The sequence below is a fragment of the Thunnus maccoyii genome, chromosome 3 (genome assembly GCF_910596095.1).
Source record: "Thunnus maccoyii chromosome 3, fThuMac1.1, whole genome shotgun sequence".
Classification (NCBI taxonomy): domain Eukaryota; kingdom Metazoa; phylum Chordata; class Actinopteri; order Scombriformes; family Scombridae; genus Thunnus; species Thunnus maccoyii.
Genome location: NC_056535.1, coordinates 25,840,847 through 25,863,005, shown reverse-complemented (window position 1 = coordinate 25,863,005; position 22,159 = coordinate 25,840,847). Strand labels below are relative to the sequence as shown.

General features: G+C 37.2%; 3 protein-coding genes across 3 annotated transcripts; 2 read left to right on the top strand and 1 right to left on the bottom strand.

Annotated features, from left to right (window-relative positions):
• Window positions 1-1,604: 1,604 nt before the first annotated feature.
• On the top strand, window positions 1,605-3,793 carry LOC121894452 (adenosine receptor A1). The gene is made up of 2 exons (XM_042407066.1): window positions 1,605-1,960; window positions 2,984-3,793. Exons 1-2 carry the CDS (start codon window positions 1,605-1,607, stop codon window positions 3,675-3,677), a joined length of 1,050 nt encoding a protein of 349 aa, XP_042263000.1. The 3' UTR covers window positions 3,678-3,793.
• A 3,163-nt stretch (window positions 3,794-6,956) lies between these two features.
• On the top strand, window positions 6,957-11,303 carry rplp2 (ribosomal protein, large P2). The gene is made up of 5 exons (XM_042407077.1): window positions 6,957-7,062; window positions 10,432-10,555; window positions 10,684-10,732; window positions 10,821-10,919; window positions 11,174-11,303. The coding sequence occupies exons 2-5, from the start codon at window positions 10,433-10,435 to the stop codon at window positions 11,248-11,250; spliced, it is 348 nt and encodes a 115-aa protein (XP_042263011.1). The 5' UTR covers window positions 6,957-7,062; window position 10,432; the 3' UTR covers window positions 11,251-11,303.
• Window positions 11,304-13,754: 2,451 nt separating this feature from the next.
• LOC121894450 lies at window positions 13,755-20,898 on the bottom strand. The gene is made up of 6 exons (XM_042407063.1): window positions 20,391-20,898; window positions 16,311-16,927; window positions 16,092-16,202; window positions 15,686-15,747; window positions 14,605-14,865; window positions 13,755-14,437 (listed from the first exon to the last, which is right to left on the bottom strand). Exons 1-6 carry the CDS (start codon window positions 20,408-20,410, stop codon window positions 14,399-14,401), a joined length of 1,110 nt encoding a protein of 369 aa, XP_042262997.1. The 5' UTR covers window positions 20,411-20,898; the 3' UTR covers window positions 13,755-14,398.
• Window positions 20,899-22,159: the final 1,261 nt, after the last annotated feature.

Here is a 22,159-nt window from a genome sequence, read left to right as displayed (position 1 = left end):
CCGAAGAAACATCCTGAGTCATCGCTTCCTTTAAAAAAGAAGGAAAAAAAGAGAGAGAGGGAGACTGAATGTATTTACAGGCAGACATTAAATCTGCTTTCTAAAGCAACTGAAGACCATCTCAATGATTGCTGGCTCAGTGATACTTGCTGCCAAAGTCTTGTCATCCTCGGCTGGACAATTAAATTAAGTTTTTGTAAGTAATTGAACATTTGGATCTATATCGGCAGTTTACCCAGCAGGGTCCAATTTCTAGAGAGGTTAGACTTAAGCTGTGTGGAGAACTACATAAAAAATTGGAGATATAATGTAAAAAATGTGCATATGAAATTTAATGCAAGCCTGTGACAATGAGAGTTAAATATTTGCTATGACTTTCATTGATGTTCAAAGATGACAAAATAAGTTTTTTGCAGCAGATGTACATAATTATAATTAAAAGCAAAATGTGCTGAAATGTGTATTTTCTAATCTTAGCGGATGGAAATAGTGATAAACTGGACCTAATTCACATAAATCTGTCATTACATCACTCCAGTTAGTCCCATGTCTTTTTAAGATATTGATGCAGTGATTAAAGTGGAACATGTGTATGTGTGCTTGGATCCTTAAGGCAGGATGAGAATGCAGTCATACTAAAGATGATGTAGTCTAACAATAATCGACCAACATGACATGACAAAGGCTAAAGGTGCAGCAAAGCTGGATTCATCATTCGTTACAACAATAAAATGTATGTAGAATTGGCATTCGTTAATACTGTCAATTCATGTAATACATGGATTACTGACTTACTACTGGATGGGGTCAAATTTGCAATTAAGCATTTTTCAAATGAACAGAATTATCAAATTACTAATAGGGCTCCTTTTGCAGTCCAACTGGATCAGGAGTAACTTCAAACTGTGCATCTAAATTTTAGGTTTACTTATGCACATTAGAGCTTGACCAATACAGGGTTTTTGTGACTGATCTTGATATGGAAGAGTTATTATTTAAGAGTTATGGAAAAGTCAAATGATACAGTATCTGTATCATTTGACATATATATAGCAACACTGTTCCTCAGATATATCTTATGCACTGCGCTTTCCTCTACTTACACAGTAAGATAAAATCAGTTCTAAAGCATCCATCTTCAGCTAAGAGCTTGTTATTTTTAACACGTTTTATCAAAATGCGTCCTTTCAGCTCTTACATGAAGACCACAGTTCTTATCAAAATCATGCACTTAATGTGAGCACAACTATTACTGCAGCATACTGCAGAAATCAAAGTCCCTCCCCTTGATTTTTATGACTCGTTTTTTTACAGACTAGTGAGAGAGTGAGTAAGAGAGAGGAAGGATGTAGAAGAGTGGTGATGCACTGATACCCAAACATGCGGAGGATTCATCGTTCAACATCCAGTCATCAGTAGAAGGGCCACTCAGTGTGTAAATGTGACAAAGAGAAAAAGTACTCTTCTTTCATCTAGAGAACTCACACAATGGAAGATGGTTCTGTGCTGAAGCAAAGCCCAGAGCAGAGGCAAGAAGTTTCAACAACCAATTTATATTTTTTTACAGTCTGAGAAAAGGTAAGCAACATCTTTGAGTAGTGAAAATGATTTCCTCTCCTGGTATCAAGCCTCGGGAGCATGTGGACATGATGTACATCTCCATTGAGACAGCCATCGCTCTGGCCTCTGTGCTGGGGAATGTGCTGGTGGTGCTGGTGGTGTGTGTGAACCGGGCTCTCCGTAACACTACCTTCTGCTTCATCGTGTCTTTGGCGGTGGCTGACATTGCTGTGGGAGTTTTGGTCATCCCTCTGGCCATTATCATCAGTCTGGGATTTAACACTCAGTTCTACACTTGCCTCTTCCTCTCCTGCTTGCTGCTCATTATCACCCAGGGCTCCATCCTTTCCCTGCTCGCTATCGCCATCGACCGATATCTGCGGGTCAAGATTCCAACCAGGTGAGAAACTGTTGTAAAATCAATTGGTCACATGTTCCTTTGAAATGTTTTTTTTTTTTTTTTTATGATATAAACATAAACTTATTAGAAGAAAGTCAAGATTGGTTTGGTAGGTCTTGGTTGTTGATGTTGTGATAACACTCGTATTACAGTATCAATACTGTACAGTAATTGACATGTCAGTTCTTATGGTAAGAGCAATAAAATATTCATAACTGAGAAGAGGAAGTGGATGTCAATATCATCCCTGATTGGTTGTGATTGTGTGTTCCAGTCTAGTCCAGTTTGCTGACATAAACAAACTATTATTCAAACTATCCCTTCACTGAAATATACTGAACATGTTCATTCATCAGGCTAAGTTCACTGGAAATACACACTTGACCCCATGTATCTCTTTGATATTAACAAGCAACCTTTATCTTTTACAGCCCAACATGACAAAAGTGTTGTTCTCAGAACCAACATCAACAAAACCAGTTGAACTCTTTCCCCAACAGCCACCCCCCTTAGTTTTACAATAAACCTCTTAACCTAATGTGTCCCAAGAATATTTTAGAAGAATAAATAGTTATAATAGTAGGACCAGTAGTGTCTGATGCAAAATATTTTTTACTGCTTTCAGCATTAGAGAGCTAAATGTGTGCTTTTAGCCTCAGGTAGTCAATCAAGAGGAGGTGGTTCCAAGTGTTGATGTCTGACATGGCACCATATATCGTTGCTTGGTTTAATGCAAATCAATGGGCTGGACATCAAAAGCTTTTAAGCAAATTAAAATGTCCCTGTCTGCCTAAATAACTGACATAGGCATAGTTTGTTAGGGGATTTTGGCAGTCGCCCATACTACTTCATTTTTTATCAGTTGGGTCCTAATCTGAAAAGCAGCAACTTGATCAAATGTCTCTGAATAATAAATATGTAGGCTGGCATTTGTTCAAATAAATACTACTTCAGTAGTATGCATGCGTGCATTTAGGTGATTGAAAAACCTGTCATCATTTTTTTCCCAATAACCCTGCTCAGGTACTGCACCATAGTGACCCAGAGGAGGGCATATGTGGCCGTTTGTCTGTGCTGGATCCTGTCCTTCCTCACTGGATTGGTTCCAATGATTGGCTGGAATAACCGTGATGCTCAACAAAACCTCAGCAGTTCCAGCGACATCATCTGCAAATTTACTACTGTGATGAGGATGGACTACATGGTGTACTTCAATTTCTTCGGCTGGGTGGTGGTACCGCTGACCATAATGATTGCCCTGTATGGGGAGATCTTTAGGGTGATCCGGCGACAGCTTAACCAACGTGCTGAAGCCACTTGTGATGGAGAGAGGTACTTAAGGAAAGAGCTGAGGTTGGCTAAGTCACTGGCCTTGGTGGTCTTCCTCTTTGTTGTTTGTTGGCTGCCAATACACATCATGAACTGCATCACTTTCTTCTGCCCAGGGTGTGTCATACCTAAGTTTGCCATGTATGTAGGCATTTTCATGTCCCATGTGAACTCAGCACTAAATCCGTTGGTTTATGCATTCAGGATAAAGCGGTTCCGTGTCACACTGATCCAGATCACTCATCGTTGCATGTTATGTAAGTCCACAGAGCCCACCCCGTACCCCACCAGCACACCTGCCCTGACTGAGAAAGTGGATGTAAACATGCCAGAAGGACTGGAGAATCCCTGTGACACTAAAGGGAGTTCAAAAATATCACCACATTAACAGACATAACAAAGCACTTCATTGAGTCATGGACAAGTTCATTTTTGACCCATTCACCTTCTTTTTACCCAGTCAGATCTGAAGAAAATGTGCCTGCAATCAGGGAAATAATATTATTCCCATCAGTCTCAGTCTGCATTATTTTTAAAAACTCATTGCTTCCTCAATTGATTCATATTGAATTGTAATATATATATATATATATAAAGTACAACAAACATTTCATGTTTAAAAAGCTTGTTATCCAGAATAAACATACATAGCTTGACTATTAACATGTCTCATTACTATTATTATTTCACATCTACATATGCTGATTTCAGTTAATTTCCAAAAGGAGATTTGCAACTACTCACATTTGGTCTCTGAGTAATCACGTGAGCAAAAAGCAGAAGACTCAGAGTAGCAGGACTTACTGAGTAGGATCAATAGAGAGTACAGTGTGTTGTGAAATGCTTTGTGGAAACCCATTTAATAGAACTGAAAAGGCCTAGCCTGGAATGCAAATTGCCAATGAAATCACTAAATGAAACACAATTGTGGCAACGACAAAGCAATCCAACCATTAGTCTTTATCACAGAATGCAGGCACCTCTTCAGCTAATTCAGCTAGTTTAAGCCATATTTCAATAGCTGTGGCAGCATGTTGGAAAGGCTCTGAAGCATTTGAGTAAATTACCCACAGAGCATTATGTTGAAGTGATTTATTCCAACTCTGCTAAAGCTTCTGCTGAAGCTGTCAGTTCTGCTTTGTCATCAGCTTGACTTCTGCCTGATTTCAGTCACACATTTTCACACACAGAGAAAAAAAAATCTGGTTTAGAATATTTGAGTTTAAATGTTTTTGTCATTTGAAATGTTTAACACACCAGGTTTTTCTGTAAATATTACAGTGAGCTCCAGCAAGACATTTCTTCTACTCAGATTAAAGTTCATTCACATCAGGTAGGCTGACCACCTGAGAGTTGTAAGGTTGAAATAGTTTGACATGAACATGCTGTCATCTGAAACCTCCACCCTCTATTTCTTTGTCTCTGTCTGCCTCTCTCTGACAAAGACAGTAATACTTATTTTACCATCTGTCACCTTCATCCTTGTTGAGGGATTTGAAACTGCTGAGTGTGTTCTAATCCCCAGCCCTCGTCTTAGTGAGGCAGGTGTCGCATTATCAGCCTGGCATTTACTGCCTTCACACCACTCTCCTGTGGTCAGCGGCCTACCGAAACCTGAGGAGCACAAGCATGATAGGTGAGGAGACAAAAAGCCAAGAGTCTCAATTTTGTGTGTGAACCTTATCTTCATCCCATCTTAAAGACTTGTCTACTTTGAGGTAAGACCCTTAATATTCATTCTAAGACAGCTTTATAAGAAACACTATCTGTAATACACCAGTCTTTCTAATATTTTTTTTCATTTTAATATCCTTAGGCGACTGAGGAAAACTTACATTTGCAGCATTAAAAATGGCTGACACTGATGAAGCAGAGGGTGTCGAAAATGTGGAGGCTCCAGAGGAAGACCTGGATGATGAACAGAAGGTCTTGCTACACTTTAGTAAATACACCGAGGCCCGGCGGGCACTACCTTGGGAGCAGTGGACTTTCAGAGAAAAAGCAAACTATTATATGGACCGCATCTTTCTCGGGGTCTTGGCCATTTTCTTCGTTGTGTTGATGGCAGAAGTTTGTTATAAAGTGTGGTATGTGACAAACGTGAACAAGATTGCAGAATTTGTGACAGATTCAGTCGTCTTTCTGTTCGACTGGCTTTTCAGTCAGGAGAGACAGGAGGAGCTGATTGAATTGTAGTCTGATAAGAGAACAACTGTTAATACATTAACTACGCTTGTTTTGTCACTTTTTTGTGTTTTCTACAATGTTTTAAGCACATGTGGTATTACAGATCTCCAGCAAAGAATCAATTCAGAGCCACGTCATAACTAGAGATGATGTAATGATGATTTCTGAACTGTGTTTCTGACTGTGATTTGATGGAAATAAATAATGTACGCAAGAAACTGGATCATTGTACTGTCCTACTATAGCACATGACACTCTGCTATTATTGCACATTTTTAAAAACTTGTAGCATCTCCACTTTCTGGTCATTGTCCTTCATTTGTGTAATTTATAGCATAGTTACCATGTTATGTTTAGACTTATGACACTGCAGCAAGCAAGTTTCAAACATTATAAACATGAGTGATTTAATTTTAAGTCGGCATCATATTAGATACAGAATTGTCGTATTTGCATATAGTGCTGAAAAACGTAGTACAAAAATTAGCACTAAAACGTACAGTATAGTGTGTACTTGAGTGTTTTCATTATACACCACTTCTACTCAACTACATTTTAGAGAGAAATATTGTACACTACATTTATTTGACGAATACTTTGAAGATTCAGATTTTACATACGTAGCATTTAGGATATATAGACATACATACATATAGGCCTAACACACCTAATATGATAATCCTTTGTAATAATACCACATTTTATTTATAGAGCACTTTTCAAGGTACTCAAAGATGCTTCACACAGAAGAAGATAGAAAAAAAATCTATACATAAAACACACAAAAAGCAAGAGAACACACCAAAAGTACATGCAATCGCAGGGGGCATGAAATCAAACATTCTTCTAATACTTAAGTAACATTATGAATGTAGGACTTAGTTGTAACTGTGGTATTGTTGCTTTTACTTAAGGAAAAGACCTACTTTTGCACTCACAGTAAAGCATGAAAAACACAGGAACTGTCTCTCACTTTTAAAAGATAAAGAAGAATGTTTGTTTTGTTTTTTGTTTTTTTTTTCAATAAATTGTACCCATAATAATCACAAAACATCGTTTTTAAGATAACCTGTAGAGATTTTTACAAGCTGCCAGGTTGTCTTCTTGAAATAATTATTGTGATTTCATTAAAAATGTATCTAGGAATAAATATAGAATGCAGATTAGATGAAGGCTTGCAAACAAGAAGATTCAGGCAGATTACTGAGAACCAAAGTGCAAAAGGGATTTTCATCGCCTATACCATGGCCTATACCCAACCCGTTTTTACAGATTTTACATACTTTCTTCATTCCATCACATAACTTCTGACAACAACAATGATGAGAAAATATATTATCGTTCTTATTTTAAAAAAAAAACCCGCTACTTCTTAAAAAAAATGTTATAGAAAGAGATCATAAAGATTTACTTTTTAGAAGACATACAGTAATACGTATTCTGACCATGGATGACACGTCACGTCTGTCATCCAAATGGACCAATAAAATCGACGCATTCCACACTTCTACAAGTTCCGGTACCGCCCATCTCTCTCTTCCGGATTTCCTAGCGTGACCGACGTTTCGTGTCTGTTTAGACTTAAAGTAAGTTAAATTTACAAGCATTTAAACGGTGTGTGTGTCGACGAATCAACGTTTAAATGTTTTTAAGACGATATTTACTCGACTGTGGCTTCTAATCGCCGATAGACGTGTGTTTTCTGGAGGAGAAACGAGGCTCGTTGTTCTGTCACAAATGGAGGACAGACAGAAACACCCGCGTGCCATGCTGCTGCTGCTGCTGCTGCTGTCATTTCTTATCTCACGTGACGCGGCTAGTGTTGCAGATGTGGTGTCTACAGATCAAAACAGTGTTATACAAACCTGATTTCTGCAATTATTGTCTTTCTGTCCGTGTGTAATTAAAGCTAATATATACGGTCAGCAAAGCTAACGGTAGCTAACATCAAACTGGGCTCCTCCCTGTCACACATACTCAGTCTAAAATAAATACGATCAGTCCTAGTAAGGTATTCTGAAGTAGTTACTGTTATTTAATGCCTGCTTCACGGTATTTACTTCATTTATCTGTACCTTCGGGATTTCACTTTTTGTAATTATTGCAGCCCAAAATGCTTGATTTTTTTTCTTTTTTTTTTCTTTTCTCTCAAGCATCCTTTCTCAAAAGTTGCGATACAATTTGCGATGTGTTATGTGCTCTTTTTAGGTTAAAATTGCGGGAATTGGGGAAAAAATGCATGCAAAGGAAAAGAATGCAACTTTTGATAAAACTGCTACCAATAATGAATCATATGTAATCACTTCCTTTGATGAAAAGCATACCGCATATCACAGAAACAAGTATATTTTCGTGCTAATTTTAAATTTTCTGAACATGAGAACCATGGGCTCAAATATGAAAAAAATAGCCTTTATTAAATAAACTTTCACCTCAATATTAGCACCAAAAAAAAAAGATCAGTCAGTAATGCATTTTAAAATCTATTAACGCCTGAATCCTTGCTGAATTTGCGCTGCGATGGCTCGAGTTACCGCAACACGAAATGCAACAATAGGACCAAATCACATGCGGTCTGTTGATTTGGTAATTTCATCTGGAAGAGTTGCAGTAATCTAGCAAAATTGCCAGTTCCTGCTAATAGTGTGTAGATTTCTTGAATTTGCCTCAGATATTGCAATTGCAAAATCAGTTTCCTGGAGGGACTGATTTAAACACACCACATAGTCATTAAGTGATTGGCACAGTTATAAATAAAACCCTCTAACTGGGGAAAGCTTGTGTTTCAGACTCCTAGTGGTGATTAAAAGCACTAAAGTGAAATACAAAAGTGAGATGTTTCTGAGTGACAGTATACTAGAGTTAAACTTATTCGATAACTATTTTGATGAATAATTGAGTCATTTTTTATGAAAAAAATGTTAATTCTCTGGTTCCAGCTTCTCATATGAATATTCTCTGGTTTCTTTAGTCTTCTATGATAGTAAACTGAATATCTTTTGGATTGTGGACAAAACAAGACCTTAGCTTGACCTTAGCTTTGGGGAGCCATTTTATTCTTTCACTCTCACACTCAACTAATCAATTGAGAAAATAATGGACAGATTAAAAGATAACAGTCCTTTTTATAGAAAAGGAAGAAAATGCATACTCCCACTCCAGCAGTATAGTGTCTAACATGATACCATGATTAGAGCTGAAAAAATTACTTGCTTAATAGATTTGTCCATCGACAGAATATTCAGGTGCAACATGTATTAATAATCATTTAATTGTTTAAAGAAATAGTTAAAACAATAATGGTAAAATATTAGATTTGCTGGTTTTCTTAGTCTTGTATGAAGTCAACTGAATATCTTTGGGATTTGGACTGTCAGACAAAACAATTTGAAAATACCAACTTTGGGAAATTGTGACGGACATTTTACAGACCAAAACATTAATTGTGAAAATAATTAGCTCATCAGTAAATAATAAAAATAACCACCAGTAGCATCTCAAAACAGCTTAATGAATGTGGCCACAGTAGCACATTACAAAAAAGCAGATATTGTATGTATGCACATTTTTATGTTTCATTATTATTTATTTTATTACTTTATTTTATAGGGACAATGCATATTAATAACATTTCTGAAACTATGCCAGTGTTAGTCAGAAAGGCTTATTTTCATCTGTAGTCACCAGGCAGGCAAATAGTTGAAAGTACAAATGTTACAAATAAAAACATTGAACATCTACAATAAAAGCAATGAAAATATGCAGATACAAACAGAGGGCACACTACATAGAGACAAGAAATATGACTGTTTAGATACACAAACTCAACACTAGCATGACAACAATCAACAAGTCATCAAATAACATGACAACACAATCTTAAGGCCTGGTGAAGTGTGAATATTACGTAAAGAGCCTGTGATATGCAGGAGCAGCTCTTAGATTAAGCATGATAATGACAAATAAGACAACATGAAAAAACACTTCACTGTTCTAGTGTTCATGAGTTTGATTTCTCATGAACCAGGCTCTTAATGTAGTGGAGAATGAATGAATGGTAGTTGACACAGTTTCTTAGGCGTTTCTTGTGGCTCTGACAGGAAAAAGCAGAACTACTTTGTCTTCAAGGTGTAAGTTGCTGCTCCAGTAGTTCGGCTTGTTTTTAATGTGATGCAAATACAGAGTGGTGGAGGAGCCATATTGTGTAATACATTGAAAACAAGACACAGTCTACTCTATTTAACCATTTTTTCCCAACTTAGTAAGTTGTGCTTTTTCAAAATATTACAATGATGGTATCCTTGTAGCTTCTTGTCTAGTGTTTTTATTGTTTTGTTTGTACAGCGATTCTATTGGCTTTAGTACGGTTTTATTGACGTGTCCTCATCTTGTCAGATAGTATGTGATGTGTGGGAGTATCATTGTATTCATGAACTTTTTAGCTGCATTAGTGGTCACACAGTTCCTTGTTAGTTTGAAATGTGTCCGACTAAATCTATCATTACTTCTTTTTATGGTGACGTCAAAGACAGATTTGAGTCAACAGTGATGTTGAGATATTTAAAATCAGACAAGATCTGTAGGTTTTTTTTCCAGAGACTGTGATATCTTGATCCAGTGTTACGGATCTATGTGTGTCAACACAAAACACCAGGAACCTACCAATACTGGCAGTCCAAGACAAAATAGTTCTAAGTTATGGAATTCACAATATGAGACAATGGTAAAAATAAACCTACTTGTTTAAAAGACAAGTAGCTTCTTTATTTATCTCTGGTGTATTTTAGTTCACTAAAATAAAGAAGGATGTGTGTCAATTGTCTATTTGGTTGAAAGCTTGAAACTTGAACGCTTTCAAGTGTAATTCTGTTGTTTTACTTTCTCAGACTTGATGGGAATATTGCATTGCTTCACTCAAAAGTTGTTCACCTGTAATCTGTTTCTTCTGTCTACAGAATGCGTTACGTGGCCGCTTACCTCCTGGCTGCCCTCGGTGGGAACACCAGCCCCTCCGCAAAGGACATCAAAGCCATCTTGGGCAGCGTGGGAATTGAGGCCGATGACGAACGCTTAGACAAGGTATACCATTCAACCACTGTGTGTGTGTGTGTGTGTGTGTGTGTGTGTGTGTGTATATAGCAGTTACAAGTCTTGTGTCCACTGCAAATGCTTTGTGGCTGAAGTTAAATATTTGCATTTCTCTGTAGGTCATTAGTGAGTTGAGTGGGAAAGACATCAATGAAGTCATGAACTCAGGTAAAGGCCTCTCTCTGAACACAACTGAAGATTTCAAGGTGTTGCTCACTGAAGATGGCTAAAAATGTTTGTTTTTTGTCCCCCACAGGCCTCTCCAAGTTAGCCTCCGTACCAGCAGGTGGTGCTGTAGCAGCTCCTGCCGCTGGTGCTGGTGGGGCCGCTGGAGCAGGGGCTGCGCCTGCTGCTGGTACGTATACACCTTTTCATTCTTAGCTCAAATTGATAAACGGATGTCTTTTAGTGTCTGTATGATTGCCTAGTAACATTATCATCTATTACTACATTATAATAGCAATGCAAAAACTGTGACGCCCTCTCAAATAAATGTGTAGCAGTCATAGAACAAAGTTTAATTCGTTAATGATGTAGGTTATTATAGATAAGAGTTCCTGACACATTTCTTTGGCACTGACTCTTGTCTTTAATCCCTCTCATTTCCAGCGGAAGAGAAAAAGGAAGAGAAGAAAGAGGAATCAGAAGAGTCAGACGAAGACATGGGCTTCGGACTCTTTGATTAATCTACCTTCTCCATGCTTAAAAAGCAATAAAAATGTAAAAGGTTTACACAAAACATACTGTCTTTTTGTCATTTTTAACTGGTTTGAAACAGACTTTACAAATAACTACTGTACAAAGGTAATAACTCCTAAAGACATTACCGCACCATTACACTACCAGAAATAAATTGTCTGGGTTTCAGGGTTCGATGTTGAAAGCTATTTTGTTGCCTGCTAAAAATAGTCTAGACTGGGCCACTCATCATCATTAGGCAATCCAGACCCTGCATGTGGTCAGTGTTTCCTGCTGTTGGTCAGATAACTGAAACCACATAATAGCAAAAGCTTAAAGGGACAAGCCGTGATCCAAACACAAAGGTAACCTTTTCACCATAACAGGACTGGAACCTGCGGTCACTCAACAAACAACTGTCAGGTCATTAAATACACGAGGAGACAACTAAATCATTAAGTTTTAAGTGTTTTAATGGTGTGAAAGGTTTGTTCATATTGTTTGTGAATGTGTAGTTAAAAAATACCTTTTAAGTTACAGTTGGTAGAGTAACAAAATACAGATTAAACCTTGTTTTACCCCAGCTGTCAAGCACGGACATGAATTTAAATGCTTTTTGTGAATTTACTGACGAGGTGTGAAACTACTTCAAATAGATTGTAATGTTTCTTCTTGTTCACTATTGATTGTTCTCATGATAAGACTTTTATTTGGCAAAACACTTTTAAGTTGCGTAACATGTTAATACTGTCTGCAGGGCCATGTTGACGTGAGGACGCCTCAGTACAACATAATCCTTTAATTACATCTGAGCTTTCTCTGTTATGATGAGTCAAAAGTGTCTGCCGTGAAAAAGGTCTTCTTCACAGCAGCCGTGCTCATGTCAGGGTTGTAACTATTGTATAAATGTGATGAGTCATCAATCACAGTACAATTAATCATTTGTTGTTTGTTATTTATTCAACTGTGATTGCATGACGACTTATTTAGTCACTGAACCTTTCAAAACAGTTCAGTACTCCTTGGTAACAATTTGGCCTTAATTTTTCCACCACCTGCTTTCTTGCACATCCTGTTTTTCTCTTACCTCACTGTCACCTGTGTTTGTGTTCATCCAGGAGACAAACACAGACTGTGTGTGTTAACTTGTATATTCCGAAAAGAAAAGAAACAAACAAACTAAAACAACTCTATTCTGAAGTTAAAAAGAAAACATTATACATTTAGCTTCATTGTTCACAATAATATCAACAGTCCCTTCATCTTCTCTCCAGTTGCCTCTGCTGCCTTCTTTTCCCTGGTGCATGTGAGTGCATGTGTTGCGTAGCACCGTACTGGATGCACCAAAGTCCCCTGTGAGCCCATTAGTTCTGGCAGGATATTAAGGCCATCCTCTGTTTTGTTGGAAAGGTCTTCTGCCTGTAGGGGAACCTGTTCCACAGGTGAGATCCATCACTGCACGCTTCAGCCGTACAACTGACATGTTGTCACATTCCATCTCATAATTGCGTGCCAGACTGTCCGCCCGGGATCAACAATGTTTTTTCATGTCTACAATACTGTTATGTAAAACCACATTTATTGGTTTGTACTGATTTTTTTTGGGGGGGGCGATTATTTCTTTATTGAGTTTTTACATGAGTGTATCCACGTGTGGATGCATAACAGGTCATTTAAGTTCATCACATAGGCCTGTATAAGGACTGTATGGCATCATGCTGTACCACAACTGCATAACCCCCCACCCCACCATCCCCACTGATGGGCTGAAATAATAATAAAGAAGTAAATTTACATTCTAAAAAAAGGAAGAGGAAGAAAAAAAATATTTACATAATTATATAGTACCAGTCAAAAGTTTTCCCAGATGTACTCGTACCCATCTTTGTATCTATATTATCTGCAGAAGAAAAATTTAAAAAAAAAAAGGTAAAAAAAAAAAAAATACTTGTACTGCATTTGTGCAAAGGTTTAATAACAAAGCAAACTTGTTCTAACTGATCAACTCGCATGCATGTGGAAGCAATAATTATTGTCAAGACGTGTTAATTTCAGTCTCAGTTATTGCAGGAATGGACTTTTAAGAATAGACACACATGCTGCAGGCTTTTGTCTGCACTTTAGGAGGTATGTAGTGAGATAACAGAGGTGTGGCTGAACCGGAGTCTTGCTTCTTCCTTGAACTTTCCACAACTAGGTTACTACGTCTTCTGGAGAAACCCGCACAATTGCTGCTGTGGAAAATACCAGTGCCGTCACAAACAGCCATAAAAAGAGATGCACTTATTCAAACATGTTTGCCCTCTTCTAAACAAAGTCCAACCAACTACAAGAGTGGGTTTCGTAGAGAATAAGTATTTCTGCTCAATGATTATTTTCCTGATGGCCATTAGTGAGGCCTTTTATAGTAAAGCCTTGATCTTACATACATGTAGCTGCAAAATATATAGTGTGTCTGTGTATGGTGATGTTTGATGGAAAAAAGACACAAAATTGTGCATTAAATTTATTTTATTTGATTTTTTGAATGCCAGCATTCTTAATCAAATAAAAAAACAAAACAAAAAAAGTCACAGTTTAGTCACATTCTCATCTTAAAATCCTAAAAAAGTAAAAATTATTGCACAGTTGTGCCTAGCTTATGTACATCAATGGTAAACACTTTACTCAATTATATTAATTATTACAAATTAATATGTACAATACATCAAATTCATTGGTGGTGAATTTGTCAACACACATCACATTTTTAGTGTCACTCTGAGAACCAATTTGTGATTCTGAAACATTGCTACATGTTGTAAGACTGTGTTTTGTAAGACCTACGTTTTTCAGTTGATTCGCTATGAGAAGGATAGTTGTAAACACAGGAAAACCTAAAAAAAAAGACAATCAAACTGGTTTTTCAGCAAACATCCTGTTGAAACAGAATTACACTCTTATTCTTTCAGAAAATACTACAACAAACAAACTACCATCTAATGAAAATGGCAACAATAAGCAGCCTTTCACATAAATATTGCGTTTGGTTCCCTTTGTGTTCTTATAAAGGGGTAAAGAGGAATTCATGCTTGCAACACTTCCTTAATTTCATCTGTGGTGCTGAGAAAAGTTTGAGAGTAAAGCGTTTGTGTGTTTGCTTTGCATGGCTGTCATTCAGTCGTCGCTGTCGGACCATGGATGATCTGTACATGCCTGCAAAAGAAAACAAAAAAGTTTTAAATCAAACCTATTGGTATGCCAGTCAAAGCATTTAGGAGAGAATCATTTAATTACAAGTGGTATAAATAATATCCCCAAAAAAGACTACAGCTGTCTACCCTTTATGTTGAAGTGCTCTTCTCCACAGGTCTAATTCTTACCTGTTCGTATTCAAATCGGTCCTTTAGATAACGGTTGCCCAGGCCAGTAATGTGACCTATATTCTGTCTGGAGAGGCCTGCTATCCTGGCTGTAAAATCCAGTGTAAAGGCCAGTTTGACCAGCTCAGGCGCTGTTGGGGGGACAGTGAGTGGGTTGTGGGTCGGCGTTGTCTCTTTCGCTAAATAGGCATCAGCCAACTTCTGGAAGGAAGAGTACGACATCCCCTGGAAAAAGTTGCTCAGTGTAGGATTGTCTTTCAGCTGGAGGAGATAAGGAAAGGGAGGATGTCAATAACTGCAGTATACTTTGACCCACCGGTGATCTCACCGCCTCTAAACCTCCCTGGTAAGAGGAAAACTACACCTTAAAATAGCTTTATTCCAGCGGGAAACTGGCTAAACGCAGATGATGTCATATCACGTGCTGCCCCGTCAGCATAATTTCAGTGCTTTTTTTGCCATTATCATTTTAAAAAATCTGTTTTATAAGTACCAGACGTTCCAAAAACAGCAGTTTCACCAGACCGTAATACAAGCCAGTCACATGACATGCTGTATTTTGCATAGCTGGAACTCATGACTCAGTATATCTCACTCCCCAAACCTTTTTCTCTCTTACTCTAGCTACACTTCGGCTACTGTTATCACTGCTACTACTTTTGGCACACCTACAGTAGCAAACATTAAACTCATGCAGGGATAAAGGGGGCAGGTTGAGGAAAAGAGGAAATTTGCACCATAGAAATTCTAGACAGATCATGAAAGGCACTGACTGATGATACTGTATGTAACTGGATAAAAGCATCATTGAATTTGCACTTTGACTATCTTGACTGTATAATCTCCTTTATGATCCACTGATGGGTTTTGGTTTCTGTTTCTGTCAAGCACCTGGCTTGATGAAAATATATGATATGTAATGTTGGTCTGACTGTCGTTAACTGCTTAATAATTAACTGAGCGCCTGATCTTATAAACAACCTGATAATGGCAGAGACACTTCATCCTATAAATACAGAGTTTATACAACTCAGAGTTTCACAGACTCATTTTTTTTCTTAAAATATTAATGAATACTAACCTTGTAATCTATGGCGTCTCCCTCCTCCTTTGTCAAAGCAATAATCCGGTTAATTACTTCCTCTGTGAAGCAAAAAACAAAAGCAATGGAAAGTATGATCAGTCACCTGACGACTGTAACATGTGGTATTTCTCACGATACCAAAACCAATGCAGTTATTTGATTAAATATGACGGTACATTTATTTCATTTTCGAGGGAAATAACACACAACACAAATGTAAAGCCAAGAGAAATGACAGTATAACTTCCACTTACTACATTTAGGAGGGAAATGCAATATATTATTTTATTTTTATATGCCAATATTTAAAAATACAATTTTACAACTTTTCACACTGCCATGCACTTGACACATTCACACTTTAATGATGGCTCAGAGAACGAGAAGAGGAACCGTTTCTTACCATCTGTGAGCGATTCAACTTCCTCTTTTTCTTTGACCTCGTGAAGAATTTTTTCCAGTTCCTCTGATACCTTCTCATAGTAGGAATATGTTGCTTCCACACTTACAACAGCTTCAAAGCAACAATCAGTTATTTGTAAGTTAATATTTGTCATGTCAACATCACTTCTGATATTAAATTAAATGATTCATTCCTGTTATGATCAATCCTCAAACTTACCTTCAACCCCGGTGATGTCAGCTGGGTTGAGATCTTTACTAGGTTTGTTTGGTTTAATCATAGACAGACGCTTTTTGCTGAACCTTCTTTTTAAGGATTTTTTTCTCATGGACTTCTTCTTTTGAACAGTGACTGGAGTTGTGGGAAGGCAGGTGGTTCCAGTATCAGAGTCCTGCTCTGCTGGGGTGGCCTCGGGCATCTCTGATGAACCCTCCTGATCATCATCACTCTTCCGAGAGAACAAACCCATAAAGCTTTTCCACAATGAGGGCTTCTTGTTCTTTTTAGATTTTTTGGTCGGCTTCTTCGGTTCCTCGGGACGTATCTCAGGCTGGGTTTTGGGAGGTTCGGGTGAGGCGAATGTACTAATTTCCCCGTCAGTTAATTCGTCACCCCAGTGAAGAGAAGGGTCGCTGGAATGTCGTCTTTGCTTTCTTGGCATTGTCACCCATTTTTCTTTCCTCTTAGCCCTCCTTTCCCCCAGAGCTCCGTCATTTAGGCTGAGGCTCCGCTTTACGTACACCTCCAGCAGACGGATTGTATCCTTGCGAGTAACAGAGATCAACTGGCCATAATTGGGCCTTTGCTTTTCTGTCTGTGTTTCCATGGTGGAACAACTACAGGAAGAAGAAAAGCACATCACACGTTCAAAGGGTCAGTTAGAAATCACGTTTGCAAGCAGAAGTGTTGAGCTTTTTAGAAGAACACGTTAGAGCTGTAACAGTTAGTCAAGTCATCGATTTGTTAATCGAAAGAAAAGTAATTGATCGTTGGACATTTTATAGATCAACCGGTTGATTGATTAATCAAGATAATAGTCGGCAAATTGTCTGATTCGAGCTTCTCAAATGTGAATATTTTCTGGTTTCTTTAGTTTTCTATGATAGTAAACTAAATATCTTTGGGTTGTTGACTAGTTGATTGAGACAAAACAAGACATTTGGGGACATCACATTGGGCTTTGAGAAACAGTGATTGACATTTTTTCACCATTTTCTGACATTTTATAGACCAAACAACTAACCCATTGACCAAGAAAATAATCGACAGTTTATCGACAGAGATTATCATTAGTGGCACTATTTCCATCACTGGTTAATCTGCCATTTTCTCAAAATATTGACTGTTTGGTTTATGAAATAGTAAAAAAATGCCCATCACAATTCTTTAAAGCCAACATTGACTTTATCAAATAGTTTGACTGACAGTCCAAAACCAAAGAACAAAAACAAAAGATTTTGAATTTCCTTTCACTTAAGGCTATAGACTATGTAAAGATTGACATAGCAAGGCGTGACGTCACCTATTGGTTTGCATTGGAGCCAGTTTGAAGCCCATTAACAAATAACATTATCTTGCTAGGCTTTTGCTAAGCTACTCAGAATTCCTCACTAAGTTTGGTATACATGTAACTCCAAAGGAATATGCTGTAGTTATAGATACAATCCCTTCTAGGATTATAATGCTCTTAAAAGATGCAGCAAAACGAGGATCTGTGTCACTGGATCTGAATCCAGTTGATACTCCTGTGGGTCAGATATGCTCTTTGTCTACCAAAAATAACAACAGAGGTATACGTAGTTTATTTCAGAGTGATGATGTCTCTGTTCCCTATGTTGTTGTTGTTGTTACTTCCTGGAACAGCTTTACAAAAGGAAAGGAATTTCCCCTACAAGTATTTATTGACTAATAAAATAGGAGAGGTCTCCTTTAAAACTATACACAGATACTACCCAGCAAATAATTATCTTGTCAAGTTGAAAAAGGATATAAATTGTTCATTTTGTTATCCATTCCCAGAAACACTTCTTCATTTGTTTTGGCACTGTTCCCATACCAAACAGCTGTGGAAGGACTGGAGTAGATTATTATTGATTATATTGACTCTGATTTCACTTTATGCCAAGAGGATGTTTTGTTTGGTTTCAACAAATGTAATGACAATACAATCAAAGAACATAATATTATCAACCTAATCATTCTTTTAGCATAATTTAATATCCACAAATCCAAATTTAATAACACTAAACTCTTATTTATTATATTTGAAAATGAAACCAAGCAATACATGAAAACTGTCAAGACAGCTTTTGTTTGTGCATCTCCTTTAATGTATTTATATGAATGAATAATGTCCCCTGGCATTTTGTTTATGTTGTTTATTTTATTATGATTGATTGATGGAACTTGAATGTTCTCTGTATTCAAATTTTGTTTAATAAAGAACATTTAAAAAAAAAAAAAAAGTTTGAAGGCCAGAATTGCTGCTTATGGTCGGTGCCATCTTTTCTGTCTGGAGCCAGGACCTTCCAAATAAGGAGTGCAGGGTGTTTCTTTTCACGCTCTGGAAATGTATTAACGCTAACTTACCAGGAACACTGAGTGGTACACACATTAAATGACTGACACAGCAGATACTGTTATTAAAATAGCATTAAATTAACAGAAATATTGCAAAATTAGTCTGACTCAGTGCAATTCCTGGCACCGGGAGAGCAGCAAGTGAGCCAACTGTCAACGCCCACACGGCAGACATCTAAGATAGTTTAAGTCTTCAAATCTTACTAACGGAGCAATAATTTCCAAAATGACCACCAGCACTTAGAGGGTCTGAATTTAGAGATTGAGACCATAAAAAATGTATTGACCTAGTATTTCATGAGAGAAGTTGATGCTTTTTGAATGGGAGTCTAGTGGAGCCAACATCTAGTGACCCTCAGTGGTATTGCAGTTTAACAGACTTCAGCTGAATCCAAATGTCCACCCTCTGGACTAGTGGACTGACCCCTTGCAGACTTCAGTTGTACGTACTGTGTTAAATGTCATCACATCAAGTCTGCAAGGGGATAAAAGTGTGCTCTGAGACAGGACTTCAGACCTCTGGTGTTTCCATGGAGATAACTTGAAATGACTCAGTTCTTAATGGATCTGATAGGAGCAGGTCTGCTGCTTTACTCTCAACAAATCTGGTCAGAGCTCAGTGAGACCTTTTACATGAGCTGCTGCACTGCTAATATTATATTCACATTAAAACCTCAACTGAGGACCTTCATATTGTAGATGGACAAAAACCAACCTTTGCCCATCTAGTTTAGCTGATTATAATAAAGAAATCCACGTTATTAAGCCTATAAGTCTATTCTGTCTGTACATTATACCTCACTACGTCACAAGTGAAAACAGCAAATATCATCAAAAGTAAATATTTTACATATCCTATTATTATTATTGTTTTATATAATTGATAATAATAGTTAGCAGTACTATTTTCTTTACATAGTCACTTTATAGTATTGCTACAGGGTTATGGTTCATTTCCCAAGTGAAGTTTGGTGAAATCTGCACCCTGAGAGGACTCTCTGGAAGTCTGCAGAAATTCTGCTTGAGAGCCCTTGTGGATTTGATGAATTGTGGGTTTACATAAAATCCTACTTAAGTAAAAGTATAGAAGTATTAGCAGCTAAATGTACTTAAAGCACTAAAGTAAAAGTACTAATTTTGCAGCAAAATTAGTACCTTTACTTTAGTACTTTAAGCAGGAATTTAAATGCAGGATTTTTACTTGTAATGAAGTGTTTTTACATTGTGGTATTGATACTTTCACTTTAGTAAAGGATCTTCTGCCAACACTGCAGGTCACATAATCTTATGGGTCACCAAATACGGTGTAACACCGAGAGCGCGCACGCAGACCGTGCGTGTGCTTGTGAGTCGTAGTTGTTGCCACTCGCCGCAGACTAAGAAAATGAGCAAATATTCACATTTGAGAGGCAGGAATCATTGAATTTCTGACATTTTTGCTTTAAAATGATTTAATATATTAAACTTGTTGCCGATCATTTTCTGTTGCTTGACCAATCGATCGATTTACAATCGTGTCAGCTCTAAAACTGATTGTAAAATGCTCGTTAACTCTGTGGATCAGAAAAAAGTCCAGCATTAACTTCTCTTTTCTTATAGTGAAAGTGCTAAGTCTATAGCTGCAGTTATAGTTTCCGTCATAAAACTATAAGAAGTCAGAAGAACAGGAAGAAAAGTGTAAAAGAAGAGTGAGAACAGTGAGGACTAAAGCAGACTTACCTCGTCTCCATGACCTGCATCAGACTCGTTTAACTCTCTCTACGGATCTGTAGGAAAGTTATCTTTAACTCCAAGGTGCGTCTATACCTGCTCGCATACTCCACCCATGTTTTGACATGTCTCTGCCCTCCCTCCTCACCTGCAGCAATTTACAGCCATAGTTCAGTGTTAGAGTGGGCGTATGACGGGAAGAAGAAAAAAAAGATCACCTGAGTCCCTGCGTTTATCGTTATCGAGTTAGCGTCAGGTTGTTTACGGTTTCGACCTCACTCTCGGTTCTGCTCTGTCGTGACCAGAGTAGAGGTTTGCTCACGTACAGGAAGTAAATGCTGCAAACGTTCATTTCCTATCAGGGGCTGCCTTTCAGAAACTGTGTACAGTCTGTTGCAAATAAAACTTTCAGGCTGTTAAAGGCAACTGAATAAATGTAGGTGCGTATTGTGCAGCGAAATAACACGAGTTTGCTGTAAAATGATAGATAGATAGATAGATAGATAGATAGATAGATAGATAGATAGATAGATAGATAGATAGATGGATAGATATGTAGGTCATTAGTGTTACAGCAGCCTACACACATAAATGAGACATATGGGCCACAAATACATAATACAAATGACACTACAATGAAAATAAAACGCATAAATAATAATAATAATAAAAATAACTACAATAAACGAAAAGTTGGACTCTGTCTTTATTTTTTAAAATAAATAAAAAACAACTGATAGAGGAATCTCGTAATAGAAAAATCTATTCATGTTATTATCATTATTCAGATCGATTAGTCAATTAATAGAGAATTCATCTCCAACGACTTTGATTATAATCGTTTATTTTTTAAAGCAAAAACTCCAAACATTCACCGATTTTGCTATTTTTCTCTGTTTATACCATTACAAATTAATGTATATTAGTTACTTTGGTCTGTTTGTCCAACAAAACAAGTCAACTGAAGATGCCAAACTGGGCTCTGGGGACTTTTTAAAGACATTTTTTCAGAATTTTGTGGACATTTTTTTTAGACCAATTGATTGTGTTCATTATTTGATTGTTGTTGTTGTATCTCAGTAGCTACCTTGTATCCCTGTATTATTACATAGGCTCCCTATACTATCTCGATAGATAGATAGATAGATAGTTAGATAGATAGATACATACATACATAGATTTATATGTCTTGGCTATCTATCTATCTATCGATAGAGGTAGTACAGGTAGCCTATATAATAATACAGGGATACAAGGTAACTACTGAGATATAGAACCCTTAAAAACAACAATAATAACAACAACAACAATAAAATATTATTTTAATTTTTGATTAATCTACTGGTTATTTTCTCAATTAATCTTAAAAAAAAAAGAAAAATCTCAGAGTGCAGGGCAGCATCTTCACTCCTATACCCAAAGATATTCATTTGCAATGATTTAACAGTTTTTGCTTTTGAGTTTTTGCTTCAAAAAATAACTTCAGTGATTATAATAAAAAAAGTTGCAGATTAATTTTCTGTTGATCGACCGTATCTGACCTGAATATTGATAATAGTCATCTTTTATATAAAAAAGACTTTATATGTTCACTGTCATGGCTGCACTACATTCAGTTTTATGTTTCCATGTTTATGACCCATAAGCAATTAATCAGCATTTTCACCTTTGTAATGTTGTTATTCATTTAACATGCCAATAAACAGACAAAACGTCTGTAACGTCACGTCTGTCAGTTCCACCAGGTTTTGTAATCATTACTTTACTTCTTGTACATG